General features: G+C 45.4%; 1 protein-coding gene across 1 annotated transcript in view; it reads right to left on the reverse strand.

Moving 5' to 3' along the window:
• Nucleotides 1-17,521, reverse strand: part of lrpprc (leucine rich pentatricopeptide repeat containing) — a 152,929-nt gene extending 135,408 nt beyond the window's left edge. The window contains exon 1 of the mRNA XM_033025505.1: nt 17,366-17,521. Within this exon, the coding sequence (XP_032881396.1) occupies nt 17,366-17,472 (107 nt within the window). The 5' untranslated portion in view covers nt 17,473-17,521. The remainder of the gene's footprint in view (nt 1-17,365) is intronic.
• Nucleotides 17,522-18,312: the final 791 nt, after the last annotated feature.

The raw sequence follows: 18,312 nt of genomic DNA on the forward strand, positions 1-18,312 counted from the left end.
CTTTTTATTTATTTATTTTTTAATATAAATCGCTGGACAATTTAATCGTTGGATTAAAGTAAAAGGCGACTTCTAATGCCCTCAATGCCTTCAACGTGACGGAACGCAATATCAGGACAAAACAAACGGTAAGTCGTTTATTTCACATATAATCTTGCTTCTTGGGGTGGCTTTAGTCTAATTTTACGACGCAAAAATGTTATTTAGTCCCCATACGAATTGTCCATGTCTTGCCTGCCGATATGGGCTTAAAATTTATGGCAACGTTCCAATCGATCACATTCCAGAAATACCCACTCGCAAGATTATTAAAATTCTCTTTTCTTTTGGACAATCATGTCATAAGAGCATCTAAATCGTCTATATTTTGTGTTATTCTCTATCCATAATCAATATTTTCACACTAAATATCCACAACAGTTTTAGTCACATGTATTGTGCAAAAAATAATAATTTTGATTATATTGTGAGTGGATGTTTCTAGATTAATTTATGGGAATTAAACATTAAATTCCTTCCATTTGGCATATAAATTCATGACAGTGAGATTTAAAAATCATGTTATATTGTGAATTATTTTTCTGAATGGGATCAGTTTGTTATTTGGATACTTAGGCTATTCAAAATGTTTAGCCTTTTCTTAAGAAATGGACAGATGTTTAGATCTAGTAATTGAATTTATCTGAATTTAATTGATTAGATGAATTAGATGAATGTTGAATATGAATTTTTTGGGGGGTATTTACCATTTGTTTTAGCGTTTAACTTTATCATTTCTACCTTTTTTCTAAAACTGCAAATAATAACTTGTTTCTGTTAATGCTGTTCAGTGTTTTTTTCCCTTTACATTTTAAACAGATGTCTCCGAAGAAGAAATGCAAAATTGTCAATCCAAATGCCCAGCAAAAGAGATTGATTTAGAGAGCATTCGCAGAAATTATCCGAATTTGGACTACTCCAAATGTGATGATCTACAGGACATTCTTAATGAAAGGCATGTCATGCGTGGTTTGAAGAGCAAAAACCTGTAGTTTACAATGCCAAAATTGAAAAGTTGAGGAAAAACATGGAGTACAGAGTTGCTTATTGGTTACAATCTGAGGAATATGATGATGCTACTGATTATGATATGCCAATGTACCATCTAGCAACTGATCTCCATAAAGACTTGGGTCTATATGTCTAGAAATTGTAATTTATTTGCCTATCTGTTACTGACTTACAGCACATAATACAATAATATTAAAGTTCTGATCTTGAGTATCACATTTTTGAATTTTCAAGGCAGCCTGGGTGTTTATTACTATTTCCGTCACACGGTCAATTTTGTAATTAGCTACAATTAGGCAACTACATAATTATATGCTTTAATTTCAGGTCATCCAAGTAAGATGTTTTATATTTGTTTCAGAATGCTTCACTCTATAATAACTGAAAATTTCATTCAGTTCTCTTAATTTTTAAGAAAGTTATGGGCTTTTGACTGTCCTCGATCACAGCTGTTGTGTTAAGTCAATGGAAAAGCAATAGGGAACAAGATGCTAATTTACCAGTATGAAAATTGCCATCTTTTTTAATACTGAAGATATGAAAGTGAAATATGTGTCAAATTAAAGTTCTATTCATGCTTTATCTGATGGGACAAATTACAGGCTTGATATTTAAAATCTCAAAATTTTGTGACATTCCTACCTTATCAAAGGCTATCTGAAATTCTAGGTAAACAACATCCACAAACTCCCCTTAGTCTATCCTACTTTCTATGGTGCATCTATAGAAATAGGTAATAGTCATTGGAGATATAATACATTTTCTTAGTCTTCTGACAAAGTAGGGGCATTGGTGTGCTTTCTTGGCCATAGCATCAATGTGATTGGACCAGGATAAATTGTTGGTGATATTTACATTTATGAACTTAAAGCTCTCGACTTCAGCAACATTGATGCAGACTGGGATGTATACTCCACCTTGATTTTTAAAGTTGATGACTTACATCGTTTTTATGAAATTGTGGGAGAGGTTATTGTCTTAACACTGTGTTACTAAGCTCTCTTTCTCCTTCCTATACTCAATCTCATTATTGTTTGAGAACTTGCCTATTGGGGTGGCATCATCTGCAAACTTTTTGAAGAATTTCTGGAACAGAATTTGGGTGCACAGTCATGAGTGTATAGGGATTAGATCAAGACACTGGCAATGCAGCCTTGTTGGTACCTGTTACATTTGCACGGAGCAAGAAGAATCAAGGTAAACCACGTATGAAAATGCGGGTTTATTCAGTCATGGCAAAACAGGAAGTGTCCGGGGCGAGATCCGGCAGAGACCAAGTACGTGAGCACGGGCAGTTGTACATAGAAAAAGTGAAATGACTTCCGTTATACGGCCTGGTACCGGTCTTCCGGCCAACACAACGCTGTGGACCACCACGGTGGAGCATCCTCTATCTCGGTGTCTTCTTGATCACCTGCTGAAGAGGTCTGTAGATGTGGAAGCCATTCATCACTTGGTGTTATATTTGTTGTTTCACCTGCTTGAATGATGGTTTCATCCTCCAGGAGTTGCTTCGGTCTCCTCCATAGAAACATAGAAAAATAGGTGCAGGAGTAGGCCAATCGGCCCTTCGAGCCAACACTGCCATTCAATAGGATCATAGCTGATCATCTAAAATCAGTACCCATTCCCTGCTTCTTCCCCATATCCCTTGATTCCTTTTGCTCGAATATCTAAATCTAATTCCCTCTTGAAAACATCCAGTGAATTGGCCTCCACTGCTTTCTGTGGCAGAGAATTCCACAGATTCACAACTCTCTGGGTGAAAAAGTTTTTCCTCATCCCAGTCCTAAAAGGCCTACCCCTTATTTTTAAACTGTGATCCCTGGTTCTGGACTCCCCCAACACAGGGAACATTTTTCCTGCATCTAGCCTGACCAATCCTTTAATAATTTTATATGTTTCTATAAGATCTCCTCTCATCCTTCCAAATTCCAATGAATACAAGCCCAATCGACCCATTCTATCATATGTCAGTCCTGCCATCCCAGGAATTAACCTGGTGAACCTATGCTGCTCTCCCTCAATAGCAATAATGTCCGTTCTCAAATTATGAGACCAAAATTGCACACAATACTCCAGGTGCGGTACAACTGCAAAGGACTGAATGAATGAATACGTTTATTGTCATTGCACAATACTGTGCAACGAAATTCCATTACATCTCCTCCGGTTAAAAAAAATACAAACACGACAACCATTAACACATATGTACACTTATTAGTAAATAATAAATAGGTATTTTAAAAGAATTTAAAAGAATTTAAAAGAATTTGGCGGCATTTCTTGGAATTACATTTCGCTTCCCCAGCGTTCTCTGTTGGAATTTAGCTCTTTTATCGCACATGGGTAGAAACTATTTTTTAGCCTTCAGAGTCCTGAATCGCCTCCCAGAGGGTAGCAGAGTAAAAAGGTGGTTGGCAGGGTGGGATGTGTCCTGCTTGATATTTGTGGCCCGGCGCAAGCATCGGGCCCTATATATATCATCCAAGGAGGGCAGTTGGGCGTTTGTAATGCTCTGCGCAGTTTTTATAATTCCCTGCAGCGCCCTCCTCTCAGCCACAGTACAGCTAGCAAACCACACCAGGATTCCATAGGAGAGGATACTTTCCACGGCGCATCGGTAGAAGAACAACAGCGGCTGTGAGACGTTTGCTCTCCGCAGAGACCTCAGGAAATACAGCCGCTGATGTGACTTCTTCACGAGAGTGACGGTGTTCATTTGCCATTGAGGTCCTGGGAGATGTTTATTCCCAGGAACTTAAAGCCAGTGACTCTCTCCACCATGTCTCCTTTGATGTATAAGGGAGCAGGTTCCTCTCTCCTCTTCCTCCTGAAGTCGACGACCAGTTCTTTTGTCTTTGATGGGTTGAGTACCAGGTTGTTTTTGGTACACCAGACAGTCAGTTTTTGGACTTCATCCCTGAACGCAGACTCGTCGTTGTTGTTTATCAGTCCCACCACAGTCGCGTCGTCCGCAAACTTGATGATCCTGTTTGTACTGTGTGTTGGTATACAGTCATAAGTGTATATTGTATACAAGATGGGACTCAGCACACAACCTTGTGGCGCACCTGTGCTAAGCGTCAGGACTGGGGAGTAATTGGACCCCATCCTGACAGTCTGTGGGCGATCTGTTAAAAAGTCCTTAATCCATCCGCCTGTGTTTGCATTAACACCCAGATCAGACAGTTTGTCCACCATTCTGCTGGGGATGATGGCATTAAATGCAGAACTAAAATCTACAAATAACATCCTCACATATGAGCCAGGACGCTCCAGATGTGTCAGTGCAGAATGTAGAGCTATGTAGAATGTAGACCTCCCTGCTACTAACCTCAAATCCTCTCGCTATGAAGGCCAACATGCTATTAGCTTTCTTCACTGCATGCTTACTTTCAGTGACTGATTTACAAGGACACCCAGGTCTCATTGCACCTCCCCTTTTCCTAATCTGACACCAATCAGATAATAATCTGCCTTCCTTTTCTTGTCACCAAAGTGAATAACCTCACATTTATCCACATTATACTGCATCTGCCATGCACCTGCCCACTCACCCAACCTATCCAAGTCTCTCTGAAGCCTCATAGCATCCTCCTCGCAGCTCACACTGCCACCCAGCTTTGTGTCATCCCCTGGGTGTTTCATCAGTTCTCTGGCGTACATGATCTAGATGTCGCCTGACAACTCTTCCGTCTGAGAGTTCTAGTTCAGTCACTTGACTTACAATGCCGGACGACAGCTGGTTGCCAGATTTCTTCATGCACGAGTCGAGTGTAGACTTTGTCCTCAGTGCTGAATGTTCGCGGCCTAGTGTGGGTATTATAATTCTGCTTCATGGTCTCTTGTTTGTTGCCTATTTCCTTCGCTCCATAGATGCTGCTGCACCCGCTGAGTTTCTCCAGCATTCTTGTGTACCTTCGATTTTCCAGCATCTGCAGTTCCTTCTTAAACATGTTGCATATATGTTCCTGGATGGTCACCTGTAGAAGTTTGAATCTGGTACTTAAAGAGCGTTTGAACATTAATTCAGCGGGGGTGTGCCCATTAATTCATTTCATAATGGAAAAAAAAACGTAATTTCATTATCAAGGCACCTTGCATTTGTTTCATGAGGAGGCCTTGTTTTTCCGTTCACACTGCATGCACAGCAAGCTCGTTTGATGCTGCGTGATATGGTGCTGTTATCAGGTGTCTAATACCATTCTTCTTCACAAACTCCTTGATTTCTAAGCTTGTGAAAGCCAGGTCGTTGTCGGATACAATAATTTCAAATGTAGCAAAGACTGATCGTAATTTAGATACAGTAGTTGCCGAAGTACACGACATACGAGTAGGTAGCGCAGCTATCCACTTCGAATGGGCATCAGCAATAACCAGAAACAGTCCAAACAGCCCAGAACGGTCTAAAACAATCTAAATGAATGCGCTTCCAAGGGATATCGGGCCAGGCCCATGGTTTAAAGGGAACCTTTGGGGACGCATTCTGCATTGTCTGAGAAATGGGACAAGCGCGAACCATATTCTTGGTATCTATATCAATTTTAGACTGCCACATGTAGCTTCTCACCAATGCCTTCATGTGGTCCTGGGGATGGATACCTGTCTTATCAACTCTAAAGCCTAGGTAATCGACTGAGTCAGCCAGTAACCAACACCAGGATAAGTATCATGCAAGTCACGGAGTATGCGCCTGCGGTCTTGAGGTGGAACAACTGCCCCATAATACAGTCATCCTGTAGACTTAGCTCATGTTGACGTCTCGTAAATGGTTGAAACTCAGGTAAAGGGCTGGCAGGCCAACCAACCTGTAGAGCCCTTTTAACCTGTAACAGGAGTGGATCGTGGGCTGTCCACTGCCTTATGACGCATTGCAAGAGGTGAACAGCCTCGAACGGAGGTACGTCAGAGACTGTATCCTCAACAATTGATAATCTGCTTAGGGCATCTGCAATGTTTTCTTTTCCGGGAGTGTACTTCATTGTGTTAGAGTAAGCAGGTAGAGATAATGCCCATCGGTGCATTCTCGGTGACGACATCTGTTGGATACCACGCGTCTCTCTCATCAAGCCTAACAGGGGCTTGCGGTCTGTGTGGCGTTCAACAGGATGCCCAAATATGTATAAGCAGAAGCATTTGCTGCCAAACATAATAGCAAGGGCTTCTCAATCAAGTTGTGAATAATTCATCTCTGCCTGAGACATTGTTCTTGATGCAAAAACCATGGGCATCTCTGTGCCGCAAGGCATTCGATGCAGAAGGATGGCATGGCGAGGCGTCACATTTTATGATTACAGGTTTTTCAGGTTCATAATGCACCAAAACAGGAGAGGAACAAAGGGCTGCTTTTATTTGTCCGAATGCTCTTTGCTCGGTTTTTGACCACACCCAGTGCTGGTCCTTCTGGAGTACAAGGGCTTCAACATGGTAGCCGACTGATTGATGAAACAATTGTAATGCGTAAGTAGCCCTAGGAAAGAGCGCAACTGTGCCACGTTTTGTGGGCATGGGCCTTTTATGGCTTTGATCTTGTGGTCCTGGGGATGGACATCTGTCTTATCAACTCTAAAGCCTCGGTAATCGACCGAGTCAGCCAGAAACGTGCACTTATCACTCTTTAGTGTAAAGCCAGCTTCCTCTAGGCGAGCAAGTACCCCATCCAATGTTTCAAGATGATGTGCATCTGATGTACCGATTATTAATATGTCAAGGTGAGCACACACATAAGAAATATCCTTAACTAAGTGGAATATACTGCCCTACTTTGACAAAAGGAAGCAACTGACAGAAAGGCGTTTTCTTGTAAATGAGGAAAATGTGTTTTTCTTTCAGCTCTCTGTGATGGAATTTCTTACTTCTCTGCTATAAATATTTTCAAATTGTACTCAGAGAAGACTTATTTTGTTCACCATTGTGTAGGGCATATCTCAAATAACCTAAAACAAGCAATAACTCAATTTTGACAAAATTGTCAGTTGCTTCCTATTGTCAAATTAGGGCAGTATACCAGGGGCAGAACTCACTCCAATTGGTTCTTCTTCAACCTTTGGGCCTACAGCGTGTAGAGAGTTTCCTTTGAATTCGAACTTAGCTGTCGGGCCATGGCATTGACAAAAACCTTTGGCTTGGAACATGCACTAATGTTTCTGTAGTAGGGGTTAATGCCACTCAGATGGTTAATATAGGATAGAATAGATGGAATTTTCTTGATCCAATTTCTGCCCAGTAAGTTCGGCTGTTGATCTCCCCTGATCACATGCATTGGTAAGTGGAACAGGTTGCCGTGATGAGCAACTCCTGCCGTAAAAACTCGAAGTGTATCGAAACTATTTCCGGTGTAGCTGCGGAACACCGAGTTTGGGCACTGTAATTTTGGTATTTGGCGCAACGCCGACTCACCTATTAAAGTGATGGTTCAACCTGTATCCAGTTAAAACCTCATGAGCTGCTTGTCCACTGCCAACATAACCACGTACGGAGGCTGGCTCCAATTTTTTGTCCCATATGTTTTGAAAATGGCCCCGTCTACGTAATGACCGTCTATTTGTGTGGAGTTGCGAGTCAAAGTTTGCTGTTCCCCCCGGTTCGCGGCTGTGCAAAACATGCCTTCTCGATGTGCCCCACCTTCCGACAGAACCTGCAAACTGTGCTTGCAGTCAGACCACTGTACATGACTTTCACCGCTGCTAAGGCACTTTTGTGAAGGTTAACCTGGCTGTAGCTGTGAGTCACGGGTCAGTCTGCGTTGGCAAACATTGACGTCTTCGTGAGGGGGTACTCGCTCCCGTATTATCAGAATCTGCAGTGAATCTTTAGGTTGAAGCTGCGCGACCCTTTTTGACTGCTTTCCTATGACGAGCCATGCAGCAAGCCTTGTCCAAGGACAAATCGTGCTTTTCAGACAAAAGGTTCTCACGTGTTTATCATCACAGGCCCCGATAATCAAAGCCTGCATTAACATTGTTTTTCGAATTTGTTCGGCTGGATATCTTTATACTTGACCTCGCCACCTTGAACTTGCATTCTTGAACAGCCAAAGTTAAACCCCTGTCTCACGGTGCGAGTCCAGCCATGAACGATCCCGAGTTAAAAACAAGTCAAACTCGTGGTAATCACATAGAATTAACGTAGCGGGAACATCGGAACTCGTGGACGTAACTTAACGACTCGTAACGGCAGGTACTCGGGAAACTTGTTAACTCGTAAAAAAATTTCAACATGTTGAAAGATTTCCACGAGTCAAATTTACCCTTGAAGGAAAAATTTGAAACTTTTAAACTCGTTGTAATACCGCAGTAGCCCGTGAGTTTACCATAGTGACTCGTGAGTAACTCGTGGGTTTGGCCTGAGTGCCAGAAGGGAAATGTTGAAGATTAGTCAGATCTTAATGGAAAATTTTAGTGATCTAACAATTCATTTTCAATGAGTAATGCCTTTCAATGATTGATGCAGTTCAAATGGACACCCGTTGCCTTAGCACAGCATGGCTTTTAGTATTACTAACTCCAAGGGAAGGGCACGGATCAGTTTTAGTGATGCAGCTCAATCAAACCAAACATTCAATGCACAACAATGTTGAGTTGATGCAGCTTCATTGAGTTGTCCTGCTTTTCTTTGGAAAGCGAGTTAAGCCTTTCTCAGATGCAATCTTAATGTGGTTCATCTCATGTTAAAGAGGCATATGCAACAAGTTTGAGCAATTTTGGAAGGATTGTTTCTTGAAACAAACTGCTCTAAAAGTTTGAAGGAAGGAATTGCAGATTCTAGTTTAAACCAAAGATAGACACAAAATGATGGACTAACTCAGCTGGTCAGGCAGCATCTCTGGAGATAAGAAATAGGTGATGTTTTGGGTCGAGATCGTTCTTCAGGCTGGATCTTAGCCTGAAGAAGGGTCCCGTCCAGAAACGTCGCCTACTCCTTTTCTCAAGAGTTGTTGCCTGGCCTGTGGAGTTACTCGAGCATTTTGTGTCTATCTTTGGTTTAAACTAGCATCTGCAATTCCTTCCTTCCAAACTTCCTTACTTCAAAAGTCACCGATTCCTTTTCTCCAGAAATGTTGCGTGACCCGTTGAGTTAACTCGGCAGCTGGACAGAGGAAAAAAAAGGTGAGTAAAAAAAGGTCCGCCAAGTCTGCCTGTCAGGAATGATCCCCTGATGCTGGAGACACCTGTGGGAATCTCACCTTGGCCTTTGGAATAGAGCGACCAACAACCAATATTTCCAGATTTCCAAGGGCAGGCCACTTCCCTTGTTTATGTGCCTTTCACATTACTGCTTCAGAGGTTTGATGCGTTATGTGGGGCGGGGAGGGGGGAGTGAATGCATTCCTGTTTGAATAAGTGTAGGAAGGAACTGCAGATGGCGGTTTAGCATTTTCGCGATCCTTGGTGAGTAAAATCGATGAACTAAGGCTGCGGATCACCTCACATAAACGGATCACTGACTGCAACGCCATGGTCTTTACTGAAACATGGCTCAGCGGCAACATCCCGGACAACGCCATCGAGCTGGAGGGGCGCACTGTCTTCAGGGCCGACAGAACAGCTGAGGACTCCGGTAAGACCAAAGGCGGCGGTCTGTGCATCTATGTGAACAACTCATGGTGTACGGACGTCGTTAGGATTGGTAGCCACTGCTCTGCTGACCTGGAATACCTGATGTTAAAGTGCAGGCCCTTCTATTTGCCAAGAGAATTCTCATCGACTGTTATCACCGCAGTCTATGTACCCCCGGACGCTAATGCCAGGCTAGCAATGGAAGAGCTGCAAGCTGCTATCAGCAAAAATCTATCTGCTCACCCAGAGGGGGCATTTATTGTTGCGGGTGATTTCAACCACTCCGACCTCAAAACTGTACTCCCCAGGTTCCATCAGCATGTTTCCTGCCCAACCAGAGGAAACAATATTCTGGACTTAGTTTACACTAATATTACTGAAGCCTACAAAGCCCTCCCCCTCCCCCACCTTGGTCAGTCTGACCACCTCTCTCTGTTCCTGCTCCCCAAATACACACCTCTGATCAGACGTGTGAAACCTACCACGAGGACAGTGAAGGTCTGGCCTGAGGGGGCTGTCTCTGTTTTACAGCAGCAGTTTCAGCAGACAGACTGGAGTCTGTTTGCTACCCAGTCCACCTTCAATTCACAAGTGGACATCAACTCATACACCTCAACAGTTATGGACTATATAAAATTCTGCACCGATAATGTCACTACACACAAAGAAATAAAGACCTTCCCTAACCAGAAGCCGTGGATGAGCAGGGAGGTCAGACTCCTACTGAAGGCTCGCGATGCCGCTTTCAGATCTGGCGACGCTGAGGGATACAGCTCATCTAGGGCCAATCTGAAAATGGGAATTAGGAATGCCAAACTCAATCACAAACGGCGGATTGAGGAGCACTTCCATAACAACTCTGACCCCAGGCGCATGTGGCAAGGAATCAAATCCCTTGCCGATTACCAGAAAGTTAACACCCCTCCCCCAGACAACGCCACCCTTCCTGACGAGCTAAACCATTTCTATGCTCGCTTTGACCGTGATAACAAAACCCCAGCCATCAAAGTTGCTCCACCCCCAAATGAACAACCCCTCAGTCTCTCCACCTCTGCTGTACAAGATGCACTGAGCAAGGTGAATGAGCGCAAAGCTGCCGGCCCCGATGGCATCCCTGGCCGGGTGCTTAGGGCATGTGCTGGACAACTATCCCAAGTCTTTACCGACATTTTCAATCACTCACTGGCCCAGGGTGTTGTCCCCACTTGCCTCAAGACATCAACCATTGTGCCAGTGCCCAAACAGTCAGCCACAGGGAGCCTCAACGATTTCCGCCCAGTGGCACTCACCCCTGTCATTGCTAAGTGCTTTGAGCGGCTGATCTTGGCTCACCTCAAAGCCAGCCTCCCCCCCACACTGGACCCCCATCAGTTTGCCTACCGGGCCAACAGGTCTACAGAGGACGCCATATCGGCGGCCCTACACTCTGCCCTGACCCACCTGGACAACAACAACTCCTACATCAGGTTGCTGTTCATTGATTTCAGCTCCGCTTTCAACACTGTCATCCCCGCCAGCTTGATCACCAAACTCAGCGGGCTTGGCATCTCCACCTCCCTCTGCAACTGGACACTGGATTTCCTCACCAACAGACCACAGTCTGTTAGGGTCAACAACCTCAACTCCACCACTATAACACTGAACACCGGCGTGCCACAGGGCTGTGTGCTCAGCCCTCTTCTCTACTCCCTCTTCACCCACGACTGCATCCCTAAGTACGGATCCAACGCCATCATTAAGTTTGCTGACGACACCACGGTGGTAGGACTGATCAGTGACAACGATGAGTCAGCCTACCGAGAGGAGGTCCAGCACCTGACAACCTGGTGTGCCAATAATAACCTCGTCCTCAACTCCAAGAAGACGAAGGAACTTATTGTCGACTTCAGGAAGGTCAGAGGGGGCAGACATACCCCCATCCACATAAACGGGACTGAGGTGGAGCGCGTCTCCAGCTACAAATTCCTCGGGGTACACATCTCGGAGGATTTGTCCTGGTCCCTCAACACCTCCAAGCTGATCAAAAAGGCACAGCAGCGCCTTTACTTCCTGAGGAGGCTCAAGAAAGCCCACCTGTCCCCCCAGATCCTGACCAACTTCTACAGGTGTACCATCGAGAGCATCCTGACCGCCTGCTTCACGGTATGGTACAGCAGCTGCACTGTTGCGGACAGGGAGGCACTACAACGGGTGGTGAAAACCGCGCAGCACATCATCGGCGCCCCGCTCCCTGCCATGGATGCCCTCCACCGAAAACGGTGTCTGAAACGAGCTGGGAAGATCATTAAAGACCCCTCCCACCCCAATCATGGACTGTTTGCCCTCCTCCCATCAGGGAGGCGGTACAGGAGCCGCAGGTCTCGTACCAGTAGGATGAGGAACAGCTTCTACAATCATACCGTCGCATTGCTGAACTCGGAGTCCCGCCGATAGATTCCTCCGGTCCCTCCGTCCCCATTGTTTAATTATTCTGCATTTTCTATTGTTCTGTATCCTCTTTTTTTTTAAATTTCTATATTGCACTACTATGGACTGACGCAAAACTGCATTTCGTTGTACCGATACTCAGTATTTGTGCAATGACATTAAAGTTGAATTGATTGATTTACACCGAAGACAGGCACAAAAAGCTGGAGTAGCTCAGCGGGTCATGCAGCATCGCTGAAAAAAAGTCTCGACCCGAAGCGTTGTCTATTCCTTTTCTCCGACGCTGCCGTCTGACCCGTTGAGTTACTCCAGCTTTTTGTGTCCATCTCTTGTTTGAATAAGATTATTTGAAAATGAAATGATCCACACCAACTCTTAAAAATAAATCGCCTTTATGTGAAAAATAAACCAATTGCAAAACTTTGCCAACACGAAGGGGAATATCCTTTGGGGTTGTTCGCTACCATCCGCAGTCACGGATAAAACAGTGCAGGATGTGATAACGTGGCCAATGATACAGTTGTGAGGCGAGATCCCCGAAATACAGTCTGCCGAGCGATTAATAAACAGGGGTGAGAAATGTACTAACCGTCAGCCTATATATTGAAAAATCCCAAAACTCGTGTTCAGTGAGTTTAAAAAAGTACATTAGACAAGAAACCTTTACAAATAGCGAAGCTTCGCGTATGGCAGCGCACACACCTGGTGAAAATGTCCCAAAGGGCGGAAACAGGCCCTTTGGCCCACTGGGCCAACCGTCAAACACTCATTTACCTCAATCTCATTTCTGCCCGCGTTCACATCAATTTCCCACCTTAGCCACATCCGACCACTCACCGACACATTGGGGGAAGGCGACAGTCCTTCAGTTGTTTTTGCCATTCATTTCTCATCGAGTCATGGGTTCATACAATACAGCAGGTGTAGCGGGGAGCATTCATACAACAAAGCAGCGTGCGGGGAGCGAAAGGGAGCACTTGGGGGAAACTCCATAAAATAGTACCGGAGGTTAGAATCGAACCCGGGTCCCTGGAGCAGTGACACACGCTGCTCAAGTGAATGTATAATGAAATGAATGAGGACAGACAATAATCAGATTAATTGAACTCATCAAAGGGCATAGATTGAACGTGAGCAGCAGGCGGAATAGAGGGCATCTGATGATTTTTTTCTCAACCCAGTACTGTAGTCGTAATCTGAGAATGCGACGGAGGCAGGTTTACAAAGTATATGGGCCAGAACTCGAATAACGGTCAGGAAGGCTATGGTTGGAATGGACATGGTGGGCGGAGGAGCCTGTTTCTGTGTTGTATGAACCCATGACTCGATGAGAAATGAGTGGCAAAAACACCTGAAGGATTGTGAGATAATGATCATGGATGACTTTTAATGGAAAGTCCACACATACAGATAGACAGCCAAGAAGAACTTCATATCTACACTCAGATGGACTGGCAGATGGAGGAGATAGGAGTTGGGGAAAGAGAGGAAAAGCCCAAGAGAAATACAGGGAAAGGGATATTGGAACAGACAGTTGCTGGAATCCTGAAACGCATGTCAAAACATTTAAAAGGTATAAACACATAGCAAATAGGTGCAGGAGTAGGCCATTCGGCCCTTCGAGCCAACATTGCCATTCAATATGATCATGGCTGATCATCCAAAATCAGTACCCCGTTTCTGCTTTCTCCCCATATCCATTGATTCCGTAACCCTAAGAAATTTAAACATGGGAGGCTTTTTATAGTGAAAAAGAAAACTGCATGACATCATTTTTACCATGTGATGGTTTTTCCACACGTCGGTAGTCGTTGTTGACTCAAGAGTAACTCGGGAGAGGAACTTGGTAACTCGGGAGAGGAACTTGGTAACTCGGTAGAGGAACTTGGTACATCGTAGAAATGAGAAGTAAACGGAAAACTTAGACATACACGTGGGAACTCGTTTAAACTCGTGAACATAAACTTGGAATCTCGTAGAAAACCACGAGTTTGATTTTTTCTTTCACTCGGGATCACTCGTGGGTGGACTCGCACCATGAGACAGGGCTATCAGTCTCGTAATAAAATCGTCGATGTTCTCTTCTGGAAATATGCAAATATACTGGTCAAATCTGATTCACCGAATAAGTGTAGTTCATCGAAGTATTTCTGATCAAGTTCGCCCAAGTGTATGCGAAGCAGCTTGAGTTTTGTCGCTTCCTCCAGTCTCGCCATTGGAGTCAAAATAGGTTGTAGGATGTAATCTTGGAAGGTTTTCTTTCATTAGAGCCAGGTTTCGGGTGTTGCTTGCATAGCTTCAGCTCAAAATGGATGGGGTGTTGCGAGCAGATACCATCTCGATTTTGATCCTTGTCGACAAAATTTTACGTTTGCGCGGATCAAGAACGACCAAGGCAGACCACGTATGAAAATGCAGGTTTATTCAGTCACAGCAAAACAGGAAGTGTCCGGGGCGAGATCAGGCGAGGGACCAAGTATGTGAGTGCGGGCGGATCCCAAACGAGTGACACACTAACGACCCGCTCTGATTGGACACCGATAACAACGGACTGTGCGACAGATAAGCAAGCGTCACGGGGCTGTGGCTCCCATGTTCTCAATATGGTTCAGTCCCGGTGTTGAGAATCTTCGTGAAGGATGTTTTGTTTCCTATCATTACTGATTGTTGTGTTTGGGTCAGGAATTCAAGGATCCAGTTGCACAAATGCATGCCAAGTCGTAGGTCCAGGAGCTTGGGGGAGGGTTTAGGTTGAACAAGTTAGGGCTTTATTCTTTGGAGCGCAGAAGGTTAAGGGGGGACTTGATAGAGGTCTTTAAAATGATGAGAGGGATAGACAGAGTTGACGTGGATAAGCTTTTCCCACTGAGAGTAGGGAAGATTCAAACAAGGGGACATGACTCGAGAATTAAGGGACAGAAGTTTAGGGGTAACATGAGGGGGAACTTCTTTACTCAGAGAGTGGTGGCTGTGTGGAATGAGCTTCCAGGGAAGGTGGTGGAGGCAGGTTCGTTTTTATCATTTAAAAATAAATTGGATAGTTATATGGACGGGAAAGGAATGGAGGGTTATGGTCTGAGCGCAGGTATATGGGACTAGGGGAGAATACGTGTTCGGCACGGACTAGAAGGGTCGAGATGGCCTGTTTCCGTGCTGTAATTGTTATATGGTTATATGGTTTGATAGGTGAAGAAGGCATATCTGTAATCAATTAATAGGAAATCTGAGGTAGGTGACTTTATCGTCCAGATGTCCCAGGGATGAATGAAGGGCCAGGGAGATGGTGCCTGCCATGAAACTGTTCAGACGTAGGCAAATTGCAGTGGATCAAGGTTGCCTGTGTGGATGAAGCTGATGTGAGCCATGACCAGTCTCTCAAATCATTTTGCGATGGTGAGTGTGGGGTAGTCATTAAGATACCTTGTTTCCTTTTGGTAGCAGGACGATAGTGATCTTCGTAAAGCAGATGGGATCCCTGGAATGGAACAGGGAGAAATCATGGATGTCCATGGAGTGGAAGATTGCAACCTTTACGTGGTCCTCCCTGTTTCGACTAATGCAATCAACTCGACGTGCACAAACGGAAGATCAAATAGAACAAGTTGTCCAACAACTTTAGGCTGTGCACGCCACACGAAAGAAGAAGATGGATGTCCATGAATACTCCTGCCAGCTGGTTCATGCAGTTTCTGAGAAAGGGGACTTCAACTAAGTCAGTTCCTTTCTGCAGTTTACCTCTCAGGAAGATAGGGCTCCACATTTTGTCATGGCCACAATTCAAACATCCCTGATCGAAAGCTGAATTCCAGAGGCAAAGCAGCAAGGATACCCGTGTAAAAATGAAATCAGTGTGCATCACTAGAAAGGACTTCAATGGGTGGAGTCAGTGGAAGATGGTTGTAGTTGTCATCAGACATGCATTCATTCCAGCCTTGAGATGTGCTTCTCAAGGCAATGTCCCAGGCCCAAACATTTTCAGCTGTTTCATTAATGACCTTCATTCCAACATAAAGTTTAAAAAATGGGGAAGCTTGCTGACAATTGCCATGTTCAATTCCATTTGCAACTCCTCACCATCCTTGCCTGCATACAGCAGGACCTAAATAACATCCTGAAATGAGCTAATTATGCCTTACTGTGCCAGTGACGCAGGATCGATCCTGACGACTTAGTGTGTTTTCTCCGGGTGCTCTGGTTTCCACCCACACTCCAAAGACGTGCAGGTTTGTAGGCCAATCGTCTTGGTAAAATTGTAAATTGTCCCTAATGTGTGTAGGATAGTGTTAGTATGCAGGGTACGCTGGGTGCAAGGTCAACAACCCTGCAAAAGCTCAATACCAACTATGACAAAGCAGTCTACTTGATTAGGACCACTTAAATCATGTTAATTACCATCACTACCCAACAGCACCTAGCAAGACCTCCACAACTCAGAAGGACCAAATTACACACACTCCCAATTTGGACCCTCCATCATCACCAAGTGAACATTCAGGAACTTCCTACCCAAAAATCGGAGCACCTTCACAGGGACTGCACAGCAGCATCACCTTCTCAAGGCCAATTAGTAAAGGACTGACGCCCAGATCACAAAAAAGATTAATCAAATGAGCCAAATTGAAGGTCGAAAACAGTTATGCAAAAGTTTTAGAAGATAGGACTCCAGCGTGGAAGGATGAGGCTCGCCTAGATAAAAGTGCAAATCCAACTTTAATTCGATCTGCTGAGTGATAACATACATGACACACGCTGCGCCCTGATGGGGGATTACTCAACCCATGGAGCTCAAGGTCAGTCAGAGCGATCAGATGTAGCATTGTGCATCACAATTGTCCAGGGGTCCGATGTCCAGTTACGGAACTTAAAATGAAAGAAAGGTGAAACCAAATGGGAAGTGGAGACGTGAACTTCCAGCTCGGCTGCGTTGGGCAGGTCAGAGGTGAAGAGGCGCCGGCAGAAGCCAAGAAGAAACCTGCAGAAAACAGAAGACTGCGGCAATCGGCCGCGCGCCCGGGCAACCGACACCTGACCCACGCGCTCCCGGGCAACCGACACCTAGCTGACGTGCGCCCGGGCAACCGACACCTAGCTCACGTGCGCCCGGGCAACCGACACCTAGCTCACGTGCGCCCGGGCAACCGACACCTAGCTCACGTGCGCCCGGGCAACCGACACCTAGCTCACGTGCGCCCGGGCAACCGACACCTAGCTCACGTGCGCCCGGGCAACCGACTGATGACCCACGCGCGCCCGGACAAACGACACCTAGCTCACGTGCGCCCGGGCAACCGACTGATGACCCACGCGCGCCCGGACAAACGACTCACCTGAACGGCACGAGGCCGGTCACCTCTTGCCTGAAAGCCGCCGAGTGGCCAGGGCGCGGGAAGCGCCGAAACCGCAGTCGCTTCACAAACCGTACGAGCGCCGCCATGTTGCTGGGGGTCGGACGGGAGGGGGCGGGCACGGTCACGTGGCGAGAGAAGGTCACTGGGCGAAACGACGCGAGCCGGGGAGAATGTGGAAAATATTTTCTTTAGAAAAGTTGAACAAAAAGAACACCATATCTAGTCAAATTCCACTTCTATCCGGTAAGTACAAATTTTAATATAAATTAACCACTTTATTCACATATTATTTGATATGAACGTTAAATGATTGCAATGTTGTATGTTTATCCCTCTTGGATTGGGTGCAGGCTGAAGGGTTGGCCGACAGCCCGTTTTCCCGGAGTGACGCAAACAGCCCAGGTACCTCATGCCCCAGGGAGGCCGTCCCTGAAATGTTGTCCAGCTAGCAGTAACCATGAGAAACAAGAATATTGCACTCATCTGACATCGGGCTGTTAGTATTGGGAACTTGTCCACCATCCACTTCTGAACACACGGAGAAGGTGAACTTCATCTTTGGTTAAACAATTTTCAATTGAAACCAGGTGAATTCCCTTGGGAGGTAGAAGGGGATACCTTCACTGCCAGGTATTCCAGGTGTGGGGATCAGGGGTTAGACAGTTCTGCCACGTCTGAGCACCACAGTTGACCATGAGGCAGACACCACCGCCTCCCTTTCCCCGATGCCTGCGTTCGATCCATATGATGGATGGAGAAACCTTCAGGCTGGATGGTTGAGTCTGGGGAACTGGGCGTGAGTCATGTCTCTGTGAAACAGAGCACACAGCATTCCCTCAGCTACCTGTCCACCTGTCAGAGAAGCGTAAGCAGATTAGGGCCCTGGTGCATGGTTTTGTAGTGGAATATAATGTGCAAAGGTCTGC

The sequence above is a fragment of the Amblyraja radiata genome, chromosome 8 (assembly GCF_010909765.2).
Source record: "Amblyraja radiata isolate CabotCenter1 chromosome 8, sAmbRad1.1.pri, whole genome shotgun sequence".
Lineage (NCBI taxonomy): Eukaryota > Metazoa > Chordata > Chondrichthyes > Rajiformes > Rajidae > Amblyraja > Amblyraja radiata.